The sequence below is a fragment of the Panthera onca genome, chromosome F2 (genome assembly GCF_046562875.1).
Source record: "Panthera onca isolate mPanOnc1 chromosome F2, mPanOnc1 haplotype 2, whole genome shotgun sequence".
Lineage (NCBI taxonomy): Eukaryota > Metazoa > Chordata > Mammalia > Carnivora > Felidae > Panthera > Panthera onca.
The window spans coordinates 17,675,587-17,692,615 of record NC_138356.1 but is presented as its reverse complement, the minus strand read 5'-3'; the positions used below and the strand labels follow the sequence as shown (position 1 = coordinate 17,692,615).

The following is a 17,029-nucleotide window of genomic DNA, read 5'->3' as shown; positions in this document are numbered from 1 at the left end:
CTTTTGGTTAGTGTTAGCATGGTGTAGTTTTCTCCATCCATTTACTTTTAATTGGTTGTATGTGTCTTTATATTTAAAGTAAACTCCTTATAGACAACATATAGTTGAATCTAGTTTGGTTTTTTTTAATCTACTCTGACAATCTGTGCATTTAGGCCATTTATGTTTAAAGTGATTATTGATATATTGGATTAATACTTAACCATATTTGTTACTATTTTCTATTCGTTGCCTTTTCCTTGTTCTTATTTTTGTTTTCTATTCTTTTTCTGCCTTTTGTGATTTTAACTGATTCCATTTTTTTTAGCATACCAGCTATACTTCTTTTTTCCCCTCTTTTTATACTGATTGCCCTAGAGTTTGCAATACTCATTTACAACTAATCCAAATTCATGTTTAAATAACACTGTACTGCTTCACAGTACAGTGAAGTACCTCAGTATGAGTATCTTGTAATAACAAAATAATCTGACTTCTTCCCTTCTGTCTCTTGTATCATTGACGTCATTCATTTTACTTATCTAAAGGCATAAATAAGCATATGTATATAATATATACATATGCATATTATCAAATACATTGTTGCTATTATTTTGAACAAACTGTTATCTGTTAGATCAATTAAGAATAAGAATTAGGCACCTGGGTGGTTCACTTGGTTGAGCTTCTGATTTCACTCAGTCATGATCTCGCAGTGCATGGGTTGGGGTCTGAGTGGGGCTATGTGCTGACAGCTTGAAGCCTGGAGCCTGCTTTGGATTCTGTGTCTCTCTCTCTTTCTCTGCCACTCCCCTGCTTGTGCTCTGTGTCACTCTCTCTCTCAAAAATAAACATTAAAAAAAAAAGAATAAAAACAAAAGTTTTATTTCACATTCTTTTATTCTTTCTGTGAAGCTATTCCTTTTTTTTTTTTTTTAATGTTTTATTTATCTTTGAGAGGGTGCAAGTGGGGAGGGGCACAGAGCGAGGGACAGAGGACCGGAACCAGGCTCTTCCTGCTGGCAGCAGTGATCCCAGTGTGGGGCTTAAACTCAAGAACCATGAGCTCATGACCTGAACTGGAATCAGATGCTCAACTGGTTGAGTCACCCAGGTGCCCCAATGCTATTTCTTTCTTTATGTAAATCTGAATTTCTAACCTATGTTACTCTCTTTTGCTCTAAAGAACTTCTTTCAACATTACTTGCAAAGCAGGTCTATGGGAAAAAAATTACCTCAATTTTTGTCTAAGAAAGTCTTCATTTCTACTTCACTTTTGGAGGATAATTTGATAGGGTACAGAATTCTAGGCTGGTAGGGTTGTTTCTTTTTTTTTCTCAGCACTTTTTTTAACTTTAAAAAAAAAATTTTAAATGTTTTTTTTTCAATCAAAACCCAGATGTTTATTCTCTGTCTCTTCTGTGTTTTTTTTTTTTTAATTTTATAAGTATATCTTTTTAAATTTACATCCAAATTAGGTAGCATATAGTTCAACAATGATTTCAGGAGAAGATTCCTTATGCCCCTTATCCATTTAGCCCATCCCCCTTCCCACAACCCCTCCATAACCCCCTGTTTGTTCTACATATTTAAGAGTCTCTTATGTTTTATTCCCCTTCCTGTTTTTATATTATTTTTGTTTTCCTTCCCTTATGTTCACCTGTTTTGTCTCTTAAAGTCCTCACATGGGTGAAGTCACATGATTTTTGTCTTTCTCTGACTAATTTCACTTAGCATAATACCCTCCAGTTCCCTCCATGTAGTTGCAAATGGCAAGATTTCATTCTTTTTGATTGCCGAGTAATACTCCTTTGTGTGTGTGTGTGTGTGTGTGTGTGTGTGTGTGTGTGTGTGTGTGTGTATGTATATATATATATATATGTATATATATATATATATATATATATATATATATATATATATATATACATACCACATCTTCTTTATCCATTCATCCATCAATGGACATTTGAGCTCTTTCCATACTTTGGCTATTGTTGATAGCACTGCTATAAACATTGGGGTGCAAATGTCCCTTTGAAACAGTACATCTGTATCCCTTGACTAAATACCTAGTACTGCAATTTCTGGGTCATAGGGTAGTTCTAGTTTTAATTTCCTGAGGAACCTCCATACGGTTTTCCAGAGGGGTTGCACCAGTTTGCATTCCTACCAGCAATACAGAAGAGATCCTCTTTCTCCACATCCTCGCCTACATCTGTTGTTGCCTGAGTTGTTAATGTTAGCCATTCTGACAGATGTCAGGTGGTATCTCATTGTGGTTTGATTTGTATTTCCCTGAGGATGAGTGATGTTGAGCATTTTTTCATGTGTCAGTTGGCCATCTGGATGTCTTCTTTGGAGAAGTGTCTATGTCTTTTGCCCATTTCTTCACTGGATTATTTGTTTTTTGGGTGTTGAATTTGAGAAGTTCTTTATAGATTTTGTATACTAACCCTTTATCTGATATGTCGCTTGCAAATATCTTCTCCCATTCTGTCGGTTGCCTTTTAGTTTTGCTGATTGTTTCCTTTGCTATGCAGAAGCTTTTTATTTTGATGAGGTCCCAATAGTTCATTTTTTCTCTTGTTTCCCTTGCCTCTGGAGACGTGTTGAGTAAGAAGTTGCTGTGGCCAAGATCAAAGAGGTTTTTGCCTGCTTTCTCCTCAAGGATTTTGATGGCTTCCTGTCTTATCTTACATTTATGTCTTTCATCCATTTTGAGGTTTTTTTTGTGTGTATGGTGTAAGAAAGTGGTCCAGGTTCATTTTTCTGCATGTCGCTGTCCAATTTTCCCAGCACCACTTGCTGAAGAGACTGTCTTTATTCCATTGGCCATTCTTTTCTGCTTTGTCAAAGATTAGTTGGCCACACGTTTGTGGGTCCATTTCTTATTTATTTATTTATTTATTTATTTATTTATTTATTTATTTATTCAATATATGAAAATTTATTGTCAAATTGGTTTCCATACAACACCCAGTGCTCATCCCAAAAGGTGCCCTCCTCAATACCCATCACCCACCCTCCCCTCCCTCCCACCCCCCATCAACCCTCAGTTTGTTCTCAGTTTTTAAGAGTCTCTTATGCTTTGGCTCTCTCCCACTCTAACCTCTTTTTTTTTTTTTTTTTTTCCTTCCCCTCCTCCATGGGTTTCTGTTAAGTTTCTCAGGATTGTGGTCCATTTCTGAGTTCTCTACTCTGTTCCATTGATCTGAGTGTCTGTTCTTGTGCCAATACCATACTGTCTTAATGATTACAGCTTTGTAATACAGCTTGAAGTCCAGGATTGTGATGCCTCCTGCTTTGGTTTTCTTTTTCAAGATTGCTTTGGCTATTCGGGGTCTTTTCTGATTCCATACAAATTTTAGGATTATTTGTTCTAGCTCTGTGAAGAAGGCTGCTGTTATTTTGATAGGGATTGCATTGAATATGTAGATTGCCTTGGGTAGTATCGACATTTTAACAATATTTGTTCTTCCTATCCAGGAGCATGGAATCTTTTTCCATTTTTTTGTGCCTTCTTCAATTTCTTTCATAAGCTTTCTATAGTTTTCAGTGTATAGATTTTTCACCTCTTTGGTTAGATTTATTCCTAGGTATTTTATGTGGAATTGTAAATGAGATCGATTCTTTGATTTCTCTTTCTGTTGCTTCATTGTTGGTGAATAAGAATGCAACAGATTTCTGTGCATTGACTTTATATCCTGCAACTTTGCTGAATTCATGAATCAGTTCTAGCAGTTTTTTGGTGGAATCTTTTGGGTTTTCCATGTAGAATATCATGTCATCTGTGACGAGTGAAAGTTTGACCTCCTCCTGGCCGATTTGGATGCCTTTTATTTCTTTGTGTTGTCTGATTGCAGGGGCTAAGACTTCCAATACTGTTGAGTAGCAGTGGCGAGAGTGGACATCCCTGTCTTGTTCCTGACCTTAGGGGGAGAGCTCTCAGTTTTTCCCCATTGAGGATGATATTGGCGCTGGGTCGTTCATATATGGCTTTTATGATCTCAAGGTATGCTCCTTCTATCCCTACTTTCTTGAGGGTTTTTATCAAGAAAGGATGCTGTATTTTGTCAAATGCTTTCTCTGCATTTATTGAGAGGATTATATGGTTCTTGTCCTTTCTTTTATTGATGTGATGAATCACATTAATTGTTTTGCAGATATCGAACCAGCCCTGCATCCCAGGTATAAATCCCACTTGGTCGTGGTGAATAATTTTTATAATGTATTGTTGGATCCAGTTGGCTAATATCTTGTTGAGGATTTTTGCATCCATGTTCATCAGGGAAATTGGTCTATAATTCTCCTTTTTAGTGGGGTCTCTGTCTGGTTTTTGAATCAAGGTAATGCTGGCTTCATAGAAAGAGTCTAGAACTTTTCCTTCCATTTCTCTTTTTTAGAACAGCTTCAAGAGAATAGGTGTTAACTCTTCCTTGAATGTTTGGTAGAATTCCCCTGGAAAGCCATCTGGTCCTGGACTCTTGTTTTTTGGCAGATTTTTGGTTACTAATTCGATTTCTTTACTGGTTATGGGTCCATTCAAATCTATTTCTGCCTGTTTCAGTTTTGGTAGTGTATATGTCTCTAGGAATTTGTCCACTTCTTCCAGATTGCCCATTTTATTGGCATATAATTGTTCATAATATTGTCTTATTATTGTTTTTATTTCTTCTGTTGGTTGTGATCTCTCCTCTTTCACTCTTGATTTTATGTATTTGGGTCCTTTCCTTTTTTTCCCATCAACTGGCTAGTGTTTTATCAATTTTGTTAATTATTTCAAAGAACCAGCTTCTGGTTTCATTGATCTGTTTTGATAGCATTAATTTCTGCTCTCATCTTTATTATTTCCTGTCTTCTGCTAGTTTGGGGTTTTATTTGCTGCTCTTTTTCCAGATCTTTAAGGTGTAAGGTTAGGATGTATATCTGAGATCTTTCTTCTTTCTTTAGGAAGGCCTGGATTGCTATATACTTTCCTCTTATGACTACCTTTGCTGCGTCCCAGAGGTTTTGCGTTGTGGTGTTATCATTTTCATTGGCTTCCATATACTTTTTAATTTCCTCTTTAACTTCTTGGTTAGCCCATTTATTCTTTAGTAGGATGTTCTTTAGTCTCCAAGTATTTGTTACCTTTCCAAATTTTTTCTTGTGGTTGATTTCTAGTTTCATAGTGTTGTGGTCTGAAAATATGCACGGTATGATCTCGATCTTTTTGTACTTGCTGATGGCTGATTTGTGTCCCAGTATGTGGTCTATTCTGGAGAACGTTCCATGTTCACTGGAGAAGAATGTATATTCTGCTGCTTTAGGATGAAATGTTCTGAATATATCTGTTAAGTCCATCTGGACCAGTGTGTCATTCAAAACCATTGTTTCCTTATTGATTTTTTGATTAGATGATCTGTCCATTGCTGTGAGTGGTGTGTTGAAGTCTCCTACTATTATGGTATTACTACCGATGAATTTCTTTATATTTGTGATTAATTGATTTATATATTTGGGTACTTCCACTTTTGGCACATAAATGTTTACAATTGTTAGGTTTTCTTGGTGGATAAACCCCTTGATTATGATGTAATGCCTTTCTGCATCTCTTGATACAGTCTTTATTTTAAAGTCTAGATTGTCTGATATAAATATGGCTACTCCGGTTTTCTTTTGTTGACCATTAGTATGATAGATGGTTCTCCATCCCCTTACTTTCAATCTGAAGGTGTCTTTAGGTCTAAAGTGGGTCTCTTGTAAACAGCACATAGATGGATCTTGTTTTCTTATCCATTCTGTTACCCTATGTCTTTTGATTGGAGCGTTGAGTCCATTGATGTTTAGAGTGAGTATTGAAAGATATGAATTTATTGCAAGTATGTTGCTTGTAGAGTTGGAGTTTCTGGTGGTGTTCTCTGGTCCTTTTTAGTCTTTGTTACTTTTGGTATTTATTTATTTATTTTTTCATCTTTTCACCTCTCAGAGAGTCCCCCTTAAAATTTCTTGCAGGGCTGGTTTAGTGGTCACAAACTCCCTTAATTTTTGTCTGGGATACTTTGTATCTCTCCTTCTATTTTGAATGACAGCCTTGCTGTATAAAGAATTCTTGGCTGCATATTTTCCTGATTCAGCACATTGAATATATCCTGCCACTCCTTTCTGGCCTGCCAAGTTTCTGTGGATAGGTCTGCTGCAAACCTGATCTCTCTTCCCTTGTAGGTTAAGAACTTTTTTTCCCTTGCTGCTTTCATGATTCTCTCCTTGCCTATTTTGTGAATTTGACTATGATACACTTTGTTGATCGTCGGTTTTTGTTGCATCTAATGAGGATCCTCTGTGCTTCCTGGATTTTGATGTCTGTCTTTCCCCAGGTTAGGAAAGTTTTCCACTATGATTTGCTTACATATCCTTTCTACCCCTATTTCTCTCTCTTCCTCTTCTGGGACCCCTATGATTCTGAGGTTGTTCCTTTTTAATGAGTCACTGATTTCTCTAATTCTTAAATCGTGCTCTTTTGCCTTAATCTCCCTCTTTTTTTCCACTTCATTATTCTCCATAAGTTTGTCTTCTATATCACTGTTTCTCTGTTCTGCCTCATCCATCCTTGCTGCCACGGCATCCATTCAAGATTGCAGCTCAGTTATAGCACTTTTTATTTTATCCTGACTAGCTTTTACTTCTTTTATCTCCACAGAAAGGAGTCTAATCTAATTTTGACTCCAGCTAGTATTCTTATTATCATGATTCTAAATTCTGGTTCAGACATCTTGCTTGTATCTGTGTTGGTTAAGTACCTGGCTGTCGTTTCTTCCTGCTCTTTCTTTTGGAGTGAATTCCTTCATTTCATCATTTTGAAAGGAGAAAGGGAATTAATGAGGTAGAAAAAATTACAATTTAAAAATATTAAAAGTTAAAAAATATTAAAATTAAAAAATAAAAAACACACGCACACAAAATAAATAAAATAAATGGTGCTAGTTCCTAGGTGTGTTTTGGTCTGGGTGTTGAAAGTGGCTTGATAGATTAGAGAAAAAAAGGGGAAAAAGAAAAAAAAAAAAGGAAATCGTTTGAAAACTTGAAAAAATGAATACACTGAAGTAGACTAAAATTAAATGATGGAAGTAAAATAGAATTTGAAAAAAATTACACAAAATATAGTAGAAAAATATACAGTAGAAAAAATATAGTAGAAAAAAATTAAAGAAAAATATTTTTAATAAAAATTGAAAAAAAAAAAAAAAGAAAATTGAATAGTTGGACCAGCTAACAGACTGAAATACGACTGAAATTACTTCATTTTCCCCTAGGAGTCAAACTATGAAGTACTTTATAGCCCATAAACTAAACAGGTGGTGAGACTTGTGTTCTTGAAGAGCAAGGTTGGCCCAGTTGGGTGGGGCTTAGTGTAATGGCTCTGTTCTCCACTAGATGGCTCTGCTAGCCTCCTGGGGTGGATTGTTGTGGCGCTTGTAGGTGCATATGTGCATGAGCAGGAGCAGTGAAAATGGTATCACCCAGCTACCCAGTCTCTAGTTTCAGAACTCTGTTCTCCCCATCAACAATCACACACCTGTCCTTCATTTTTGGCTTTTGTCCACTCCCTGCTTCCACACTGTCAGTGACCAAGCCCCAGGCAGCACCTCCCTCCTGAGTTTTGTCTCAGATGTGGCTGCCTACCCAGCCCCCCCCCCCCCCCCCCACTCCTGAGGGACTGCGGCTTTGATCCATTCCAGTCCTCTGTGGAGGGTCTCACAGAGCAATGGCTGGGTGTCATTCACACCCAGGAATGCTTGTGGGACCGTGCTGCTGCTGATGCCCAGAAACTGTGGCCAGGTACCAGCCTGCCCTAGAAAAAGTTCACGAGACAGTGTAGCAGCAGTGCCTCAGGGATTATGGAGAATCACAACACACATCTGGCACCAGCCTTTGCCCCCAACGACCTTGTTCCAGCACCAGCAAATGTGACTTTTCTCTGGGGTCTGCTGGGCCCAGGTGGCCTCACAGCCTCTACCAAATGTCTTTCCAGCAGTGGAACTGCTTCTCCCCGTGTGGCCTGAGAACCTCACTGTCCCCACTCTACTCCTGGGGATTCACCCTTCCCACCAGACCACCATCAGGTATCGAGCTCTGGAGTTGCAGACTCTCTGTGCTCCCCGTTTACAGTCTTAATGGAATTTAAACCCTCTCCCTTTTTGTTTCTCCCTTTTTCAGTCCCTGTGGCTATTTTCAATTTTCCACTTTCTCTCCAGCTGCTTTTGGGGAGGGGTGCTTTTCCCATATTCTACCCCCACCCCCATCTCCATCCTCTCTCCTCAGGCAAAAGCGGCTCCCTGCCCTCCACAGGTTCTCTCTCCCCAAGTTCACCTCTCCACACCGCATACCTGCTGAATTCTGTGCTTCAGGTTGTGCAGATTGTTGTGTTAATCCTCAGATCAGTTTTCTAGGTGTGCAGGATGGTTTAGTATTGGTCTGGCTGTAATTCATGGACGCGAGACACACAAAAAACTTCCGTGCTGTTCCACCATCTTGGCTCCTCCTAAAAACATTTATGTTTGAAAGAGAGAGAGAGAGAGCAAGCGGGGAAGGGGCAAAGAAAGAAGGGGAGACAGAGAATCCAAAGCAGGCTCTGACAGCAGTGAGCCCAGTGTGGGGCTCAAACTCATGAACCACGAGATCATGACCTGAGCTGAAGTTGGATGCTCAACTGACTGAGCCACCCAGGCACCCCCATCTTTTAAAAATTTTTTTATTTTTTAAAGTTTGTTTATTTTTGACAGAGAATGAGCAGGGGAGGGGCAGAGAGAGAGAGAGAGAGGGAGACAGAGGATCTGAAGCAGGTTTCGTGCTGCTAGCACAGAGTCCAATGCGGAGCTTGATCCCATGAACTGTGAGATTATGACCTGAGCTGAAATCAAGAGTTGGACACTTAAACGACTGACACACCCAGGTGCCCCCAAAAGATTTTACTTTTAAGTAATATCTACACCCAATGTGGGGCTCAAACTCACAGCCCACAGATCAAAAGTTGCATGCTCCACTGACTGAGCCTGGCAGGTGCCCCTCTCTCAGCACTTTCACTCCATTCTTCTTGCTTGCAGGATTTCTGATGACAAATCAGGTGTAATTCTTTTTTTCCCTTAAATGTTTATTTATTTTGAGAGAGGGGGAGGGGTGAAGGTCAGAGAGAGAGGGAGAGAGAATCACAAGCAGGCTCTGCATTGTCAACGCACAGACTGACTTTGGGCTTGATCCTACAAATTGTGAGATCATGACCTGAGCTGAAATCAAGAGTTGGACACTTAACTGAGCCACCTAGGCACAAGTCAGGTGTAATTCTTATCTTTGTTCCTCTATAATGTTTTTCCTCCAGTTTCTTTCAGGTTGTTTTCATTATCTTTGATTTTCTGAAGTTTGAAAATGACATGCCTCAGTATAATTTTTTGGTATTTATCTTACTTGGTAATCCTGAGCTTCTTCAATCCATGGTTTGGTGTCTGATATTAATTTGGGAAAATTCTGTCATAACTTCAAATATTTTTTCTTTCTTTCTCTTTCTTGTCCCTCTGGTATTTCTATACATGTACATTACAAACCTTTTGTAGTTGTCCCACTGTCCCTAGATATGGTTCTGTTTTCTTCAGTCTTTGTTCTCTTTGCTTTTCAGCTTTGGAGATTTTTACTGAAATAACCTCAAGCTCAGAGATTCTTTCCTCAGCCATGTCCAGTATACTAATAAGCTCATGAAAGGTGTTTCTCATTTGTCAGTTTTTGTTGTTTAAATCTCCAGCATTTCTCTTTAGTCTTATGATTTCCTTCTCTTTGCTTACATAACCCATCTATTCTTGCTTTATCCATTTGGGCCCTAAACATATTGAACATAATTTTTTAAAACTCATGGTCTGATAATTCCAACATCCTGCCATGTCTGTTTCTGATGCTGTATCTGTTCAAATTGTAATTTGTGGGGTTTTTTTGTTGTTTTGTTTTGCTTTTTGCCTTTTACTATGCCTTGTAATTTTTCTTGGTAGCCAGATATGATGTAGTGGGTAAAAGGAAGTGCTAAAAATAGGTCTTTTAAAATGTGGCAATGTGGTATAGTGGAAGGGGAAGTGTTCTATGCTCCTTTTGATAGGTCCTTATTTTAGTAAACCCATGCCTCTGGACAAACTTAACAAGTGTCTTTCTTAGATTTTTTTCTCCCTCATTAGGTGGGACAGAGTGGGTGGAGTGGACTGAACTTGGGTCCCTTCTCCTACACATAAGAGTTGAACCAACTATAAGTTTGGTACTTTCCTTCTGGTACATTAGTCTCTGTTAGAGAAAACCCCTGGAGGTGACATTCTGATTAACTAGTTTTTCCTAAAGTTAGGAGAAGACCAGAATATCCTGGCATATTTGAAAATTGTCCCTGGGGCACCTGGGTTGCTCAGTTGGTTGGGCGTCCAACTTCAGCTCAGGTTTTCATCTCACAGTTTGTGAGTTCAAGCCCCACATTGGGCTCACTGCTGTCAGCACAGAGCCTGCTTCAGATCCTCTGTCCCCCTCACTTTGCCCTCCTTTGCTTGCATTCTTTAAAAAAGACAGAAAATTGTCCCTTTTCTCCTCCTGCTGGAAGCACAAGAGAATTTTTCCCCAATATTTATTGTGAGAAGCTAGGTGGTCAATTTCACAAAACTGTAGGGATCCCTAAGACTGGGTCCCCCTGGACTTTTGAACTCTCAGTGGTCTACACTTAGCCTCCAGCAATTTGTTAAATCTAGTTCAGGTTTTCTTACTCCTGCACTGGCTCCCGCAGTGTTTGAGTCTCTGCTCCAGTAAGTTCCAACTCTCTATATTCACCCATCTCCCCAGTGTTAGGGGTAGCAGTTTGCCCTGTGTCCTCTCTCTTCTTCTGTATCCAAGAAGAGTTGATGATTCAGTCTGTTCAGTTTTTCACTTGGCAGCTTCTAAGCACTTTACAGGGGAAACTGGAAGTCCCTGTTGTGCATTCTTATATGCTTACATGCCTCAGGTTGTGCTATTTTCACCTCTTTGCCTTTTGTTTTTCTTTGGCTGCAAATTCCTGAATTTTTTCACATGTAATGTGGTACAATGGCTTAAATACTTAAGATGGTAGCATTTTGGATTACTTATATTTTACTTTTTATCATATATAACTGTTTTTATTTTGAATATTTTTCACTGAGGTGTAATTTATATGAAGCAAAATACACAAGTCTTAAGTATTCAAGTCATATGAGTTTTGACAAACACAAAACTTTGCTTTTGACACCCAATTGAGGCATATAGCTAGGGCTATCTAAGGTAAGTGTTAATGTTCAACATCACTGTATCATTAGCAAAGTAGGTTGTAATTTTTCTATTATTACTATCATTGACATATAAGAGAAAAATTCAACAAAGCAAGGCTATATTAACTACTATCTGGAAAGAACTGAAAACGTCTAACACACTGAGATCAAATTAGACTATTTGGGTAAGTCTGTTTTACCGCCTACTGGATCCCATAAGTTAACACAGTAACACTTAAATATTGACAACTCATTGTGAAATTTCCCACAGAAACTTACCTAAATTTGAAGTGCAAATCTCTGCTTCCTAATAACATGAAAATGCTGAAAAATGTTAGAAGAAAATGATAAATCTGTGAGATATATTACTGCAAAAGAGAATTTATAGTAAAAACTTCCATGTTACATTTGAGCACAAGATTTGTAAAATCACCAAATGTGTCTGGTTCTTCCAGTAAGAAGGTTATGTAAAGTGATGCAATTTTTGTTTTACGTTACTAAGATTCATATAGTGATTCATCATTTTCAGTATATGTAAAATTAACCTTTTGTTTGTAGGATCCTTTGATTAGCTACTTCACTGCTATAAATGTCACTCTGAATTTATATTTCTCATAGGCTTTTTTTGTGTAATATGATTTTAAACTATACTCTCTTGACTTTGGGTAAATTATTTAAAAGGTACATTTTGAGACAGCTATATTTCTTTCTCAATTACCTCTATAAAAATGGGCATGATGTAAGGGAATAGCAAAATAAAATATTTTTGCATAGTGGTCCTTTTAACTGTTAATTAAGGACTATGTTTAAAGGATTACAAATGAATGATTATGCAATATTCGCAAGACACCAAAAATGCTAAAGATACAAAAATTCCCAATTGGAATGATTTCAGGGAAGTTAGAAGGCAATTTCTTTAAACAACAACAAAATTAATTCTTTTTATTTTTAGAGAGAGAGAGAATCTTAAGTAGGCTACACACACCCAGTGTGGAGCCCAATGTGGGGCTCGATCCCACGACCCTGGGGATCATGACCTGAGCTGAAATCAAGAGTCGGATGCTCCATCAACTGAGCCTCTCAGGTGCCCCAAGAGCAATTTCTCTTAATTGTAGGTGAGTAAAGAAGAACAAAAATGGCAGAGAAGAAGCCCAATCATTTTACAGCAGTGAATCCTTTTGGGCATCTGAACAAAGCCATGTAACACAACTTCCTGTCCCAAGTCAATTTCATTTATACACAAAAGTTGGCATATTATTTCAAAGTACTCAAGCCACCTGAAACTCGTCTACATATTTCTAGGGTTCTACATAAATGAACAATGACCTTGGGATATGGAATAATCTATAAAAATCCACAGAATTGTAAACACTGACTTTAAAGGTAAGTGGCAGGAAATCCCATTTTTAAAAGAGACCTAATTTCCAAACTACATAAATGAGGAATTAAGTTATTAATTTCAAAACACTTTATTGAAAAAAGTCATTCAAACATCACCAAAAACGTTCCTGTAATTCTCACTCCTGTTTTTCACATAGTGTATGATGTACAAAAGAATGACTCATAAAATATGTAAAGTTTTGTAATATTATGCCTATGGATAATTAACAAGTATGCTAAAAGACACTGGTAATGGTTTTTATAGTGATAAAATTTTACAGTAAATCTTTCAAATATTTAAACCACCTTTTAAATGTTCACCATTGCTAAAATTAAATCCAAACAGTGTTTGTTGGCTCTCTCTGTAAATATCTTAAGTTCAGAAATTATTTTGGAATTTAAAAATCTTGAACAGAGAACCTGCTGCCAGTACCTGCATCATTTAGCACCTCTCCTCAGGTATGCCAAAAATTTGTAATCTTCAGTGTGTGCTATAATGTAACAATGGCTGGGAAGCTCTACACTGTACCATATGCAATAAAATAAGAGGTATGGATAACATGAAGAATGTTAGGCAGTCTTCACTTAGACCTCTGAGTTTATTTTGGTAATAGCCATGAAATGGTTCAACTATTCAAAGGGCACACACTTCTTTTCTAAAAGACTTAGCATGCTATGAAAGAAAAAATAAACTTGAAACTTGGAAGAGGTTTTGTTCCCTGAATATTAAATATGTCAGCCTATGATAATCCATATAATCTAATTTTTATGTGTGTCCAAATATTTAAGTTTTATACTTTTATTCCTCACATATACAAATCATTTTTGTAATGACTTTTATAAACCATCACCAAGTTAATTTAAAATAATGACAGGAATTGGAGGATTATTAATCTTTTTGCTAGTTTTATTTTACTGTAAAAGTTGTATTTCTTGTGATCCAATAAACATCAGCATAATATTTTAAATTTGTTCTTAAAAATATACAATATTGCACTTTAATTTTTGGCAGTTTAATTAAGGAGTGGCTGAGTAAAAAATAAATCATACAGGAGATTACAGTTTTTATTTTGCTTTATAATAAGCAAAGAGCTTTGTGTAAAAGCAGAACTTACAGTAGTGCCAAATAAACCAAATATTTACAGTGTCCCTATTAAAGTCTTACCTCTAAAGTAAGATTCAGTGTATTGGATGCAAATATTATTAATCTAACAAAAGCACACTCCTCCACTCCATTTTGATGAACATTTTTAAGCCAAAGGGTATTGGTGTGAAATGCTTCTGTGATTTTTTTCTCAAGAGGAAATACATGGAAAGAATGCTTGTTCCTTAAGCTTTTAAAGTTGGTCTCGAAACTTTCACAATGTTTCCTACATGACTTGAAGAATCTCTACTCTAAGAAGCAGAATTCCAAGACAAGCACTCTTTTTAGTTTTTCTGTATTCTCTTCATAGTGACAAGTCCACAGTTAGTTGGTTTTTAATATGATTTTAAGGCCAGTTTCCTGTACTTTTCCTAAGACAAGTAAGATACTGTCATTGCATCTGCTGGAATTATTTTTAACCTGTTACATTGTAGCGAAATATATATTTACACTGACCTAGAATTTGCTATTCTATTTTTTAATTCCCAATTAGGTAAAAACTCCAGAAAGCTCAATATTTTTCACTTATTAACCAATTAGAAAACAGTTTTACACAGCTGTCTGCAAAAGCAAATACTGAGATTTAGGCCTACTTAACAATAACATCAAAAGACCAGAAAGAACATAAATAGAATGTATTTGTAATATAAATACATGACACAGAGACATTCATTTTTGGCACCACCTAAAAAAAAATCCAGTAGTATTTTATTACCCTTCAGATCTTTGGGAATATTTAAACCTTCTAACTATTAAGCTTTTACTTTTCTTACAGAAAAAAAAAAATTCGCAAATTTGAATTGGTATTTCAAAAGTAAAGGATCTCCTTGTTATTTCTTAATTTGATCTGCAGAATGAACACTTACTCCAAATGTTAACTCACAGCCCATGTGTTAACTATGCTTTTACATTTTAATCCTACCAAGAACTGATTATGTCAACCAACGACTTCTCATGGAAAGATGTGTTTTCTTCTTAACCACATACCAATTGCATAGTTCTGATCTGAGAACAAAGGTCAAAGTAGAGAGTTACAAAGGCATTAATTTATGTTAACTGAACTGAAATAGGCTGTTGCAAAATAGTCTGTCTTGGGTAGATGTTAGTGTAAACTGAGGGGGAAAAACAGTCATTAGCAAAAAGTTTTCTTTAAAAATAGGTTAATGCTGAGAACAATAGCTTTTAAAATTTGTTTAAAAATAAGCTTAATAAACAATAATACAAATTTTAATCCAAAACCTAGCTCTTTGAAATGCCCTATTTTCTTGCATACAGCAGAAAATACATTTTTCATATTTTTTAACATTACATGTAAAAATGAGGCACTAGTTAAACAGATTTGAATATATTCACACAAACAGGAGTTTCAGTCTCATCTGTAGGCTTGTATTTGCCTCAATGGTTTCTGGATGGCAAACTGTTCACAAAAATAAATCTTCTGAAGGAGGTGCATAAGAGAAACCGACAAATGCATCATCTGCCTCCAGTACACTGGCATTCACTATAGAATAGTCAGAAGACACACACACAGAATACGGAACTGTTTCTTCTGTAAATGCTGCATCAAAGTTCCTGATATCATCTGGTCCCGCCTAAAACATCAAAAGCATATTATTATTCCTCTTAGCTTTTTTTAAAAAATATTTTTGAGAGAGACAGAGAGAAAGAGAGACAGTGTGAATGGCGAAGGGGCAGAGAGAGAGAGGGAGACACAGAATCCGAAGCAGGCTCCAGGCTCTGAGCTGTCAGCACAGAGCCCGACATGGGGTTGGATCTCACAAACCACGAGATCATGACCTGAGCTCAAGTCGGATGCTTAACCGACTGAGCCACCCAGGTGCCCCTCATCTTAGCTTTTGTTTTCATTAATTTAGTCTTTCATTAAAACCCCTTCACGAATTTGTATATTTATTCCTGGCAAGTTTAGATGTCTTCCTACTTCATCACTTCTTCGAAGCAATTTCTGCTTTTCCTTTCCAGAGTTTATTATTTAGGTGAGGTTATCTGTCCTAACAAAGTTCTTTTTGTTGGGAGCTGTGGGGAGACAAGGGTGGCTAGCATAACAGAGTCCCTACCTAAGTCAATGTGAACCTCAGGCCATCCAACTGAATCCCTTTCTCTCTACCCATCACCACCTCTAAGTTTAGAAAAGGAGCCCAAGTAGGTTTTCAAGATAGCACTTTTCACTTGAACTTGCAGGAAAATGCTTGCCTGTCAGTTTCTGAACTCTGGGTAGGTAAAGCCTTTTGCTTAAAGAATGAAGGCGTTGTAAATAAAACCGTGCAAGTTAACACTCTTTGCGCTACAGAGGTCGTTAAGCATTCGCCTGTGACACCTTAGCTTTAGAGGCCTGAAGTGGCCAAGAACCTGGGAAGTAAAGCATGGCAGCTGCTCGATGGCAGCGGTTCTTAATCTTCCTTTACAAATTTGATACAAGCTAATGGACTTTCCGCTTCCAATGTATTTGCAGATAAAAGTTGAGATACAAATTCAGGTGACTCACTCTTAGAGCTCATCCCTGAATCTCTAGGTTACCTCTGCTTTAAGGGGCCAAGGGGGCGGGAATCCTTAGCATGTCCAAGTCATCAAGTCTAACTGAGGTAAAAGACAAGGATCTAGAGAAGATATTCTAAGCTAAGGATATAGTCTGGCAGGTAGGACTACAAACAGCGGAGCAGAGACAAGGGAAACCCAGAATACTAGATCCCTCAATATGAGAAATTCCCCCACAGAAGAGGAAGAAACTGAATTTAGGTACATATAAAAAATGTCAAATCCTTACATGTTATTCTAAGAAGTATGGGCTTGGAATAAGACTAAGGTTTGAATTCTGGCTATGAAATTTGCTAGCTATAATTTTTTATATAAACTACCTCTCTGTGAGCTCATTTCTGCTTCTGTAAAGTAAAAATAGTACCACCCACCTGTTAAGGTTTTTGTGAGGATCTGATGTGTGAATACATAAAATTCCCAGAATCTGACATGTAGAAGGTGTTCAGTAAATGATGGCAAATATTCTTCTACTTGATTTTATAGGTATTTTGTGAATGCCGTTATGGGTTGGCTAGTAGTAACAGGGATAATACTATATTGCTTATGTTAAGAGTTAGGGAGGTTTTGTCTTCAAAGAGCCTGAGCTCAAATTCTAGTTCTTTAACTTTATTTTATTTTTAAAAAATGTTTATTTTGAGAGAGCGCGCGTGAGCAACCATGTGTGTGTGTGCACGCACAAGCGGGAAAGGGGAAG

The 17,029-nt window shown here is 37.2% G+C and overlaps 1 protein-coding gene across 7 annotated transcripts in view; it reads right to left on the bottom strand.

The window, feature by feature from the left end:
• Window positions 1–6,235: 6,235 nt before the first annotated feature.
• The window catches only part of SGK3 (serum/glucocorticoid regulated kinase family member 3), a 147,835-nt gene continuing 137,041 nt past the window's right edge, over window positions 6,236–17,029 (bottom strand). For 6 of the 7 annotated variants that reach the window (XM_060610658.3, XM_060610657.3, XM_060610659.3 and 3 more), the window contains one exon: window positions 12,709–15,374. In XM_060610658.3, the coding sequence (XP_060466641.1) occupies window positions 15,204–15,374 (171 nt within the window). In that variant the 3' untranslated portion in view covers window positions 12,709–15,203. Of the gene's footprint in view, window positions 8,504–11,537; window positions 11,583–12,708; window positions 15,375–17,029 lie in introns of those variants that run through there. The other variant, XM_078441651.2, reaches the window with a different exon arrangement.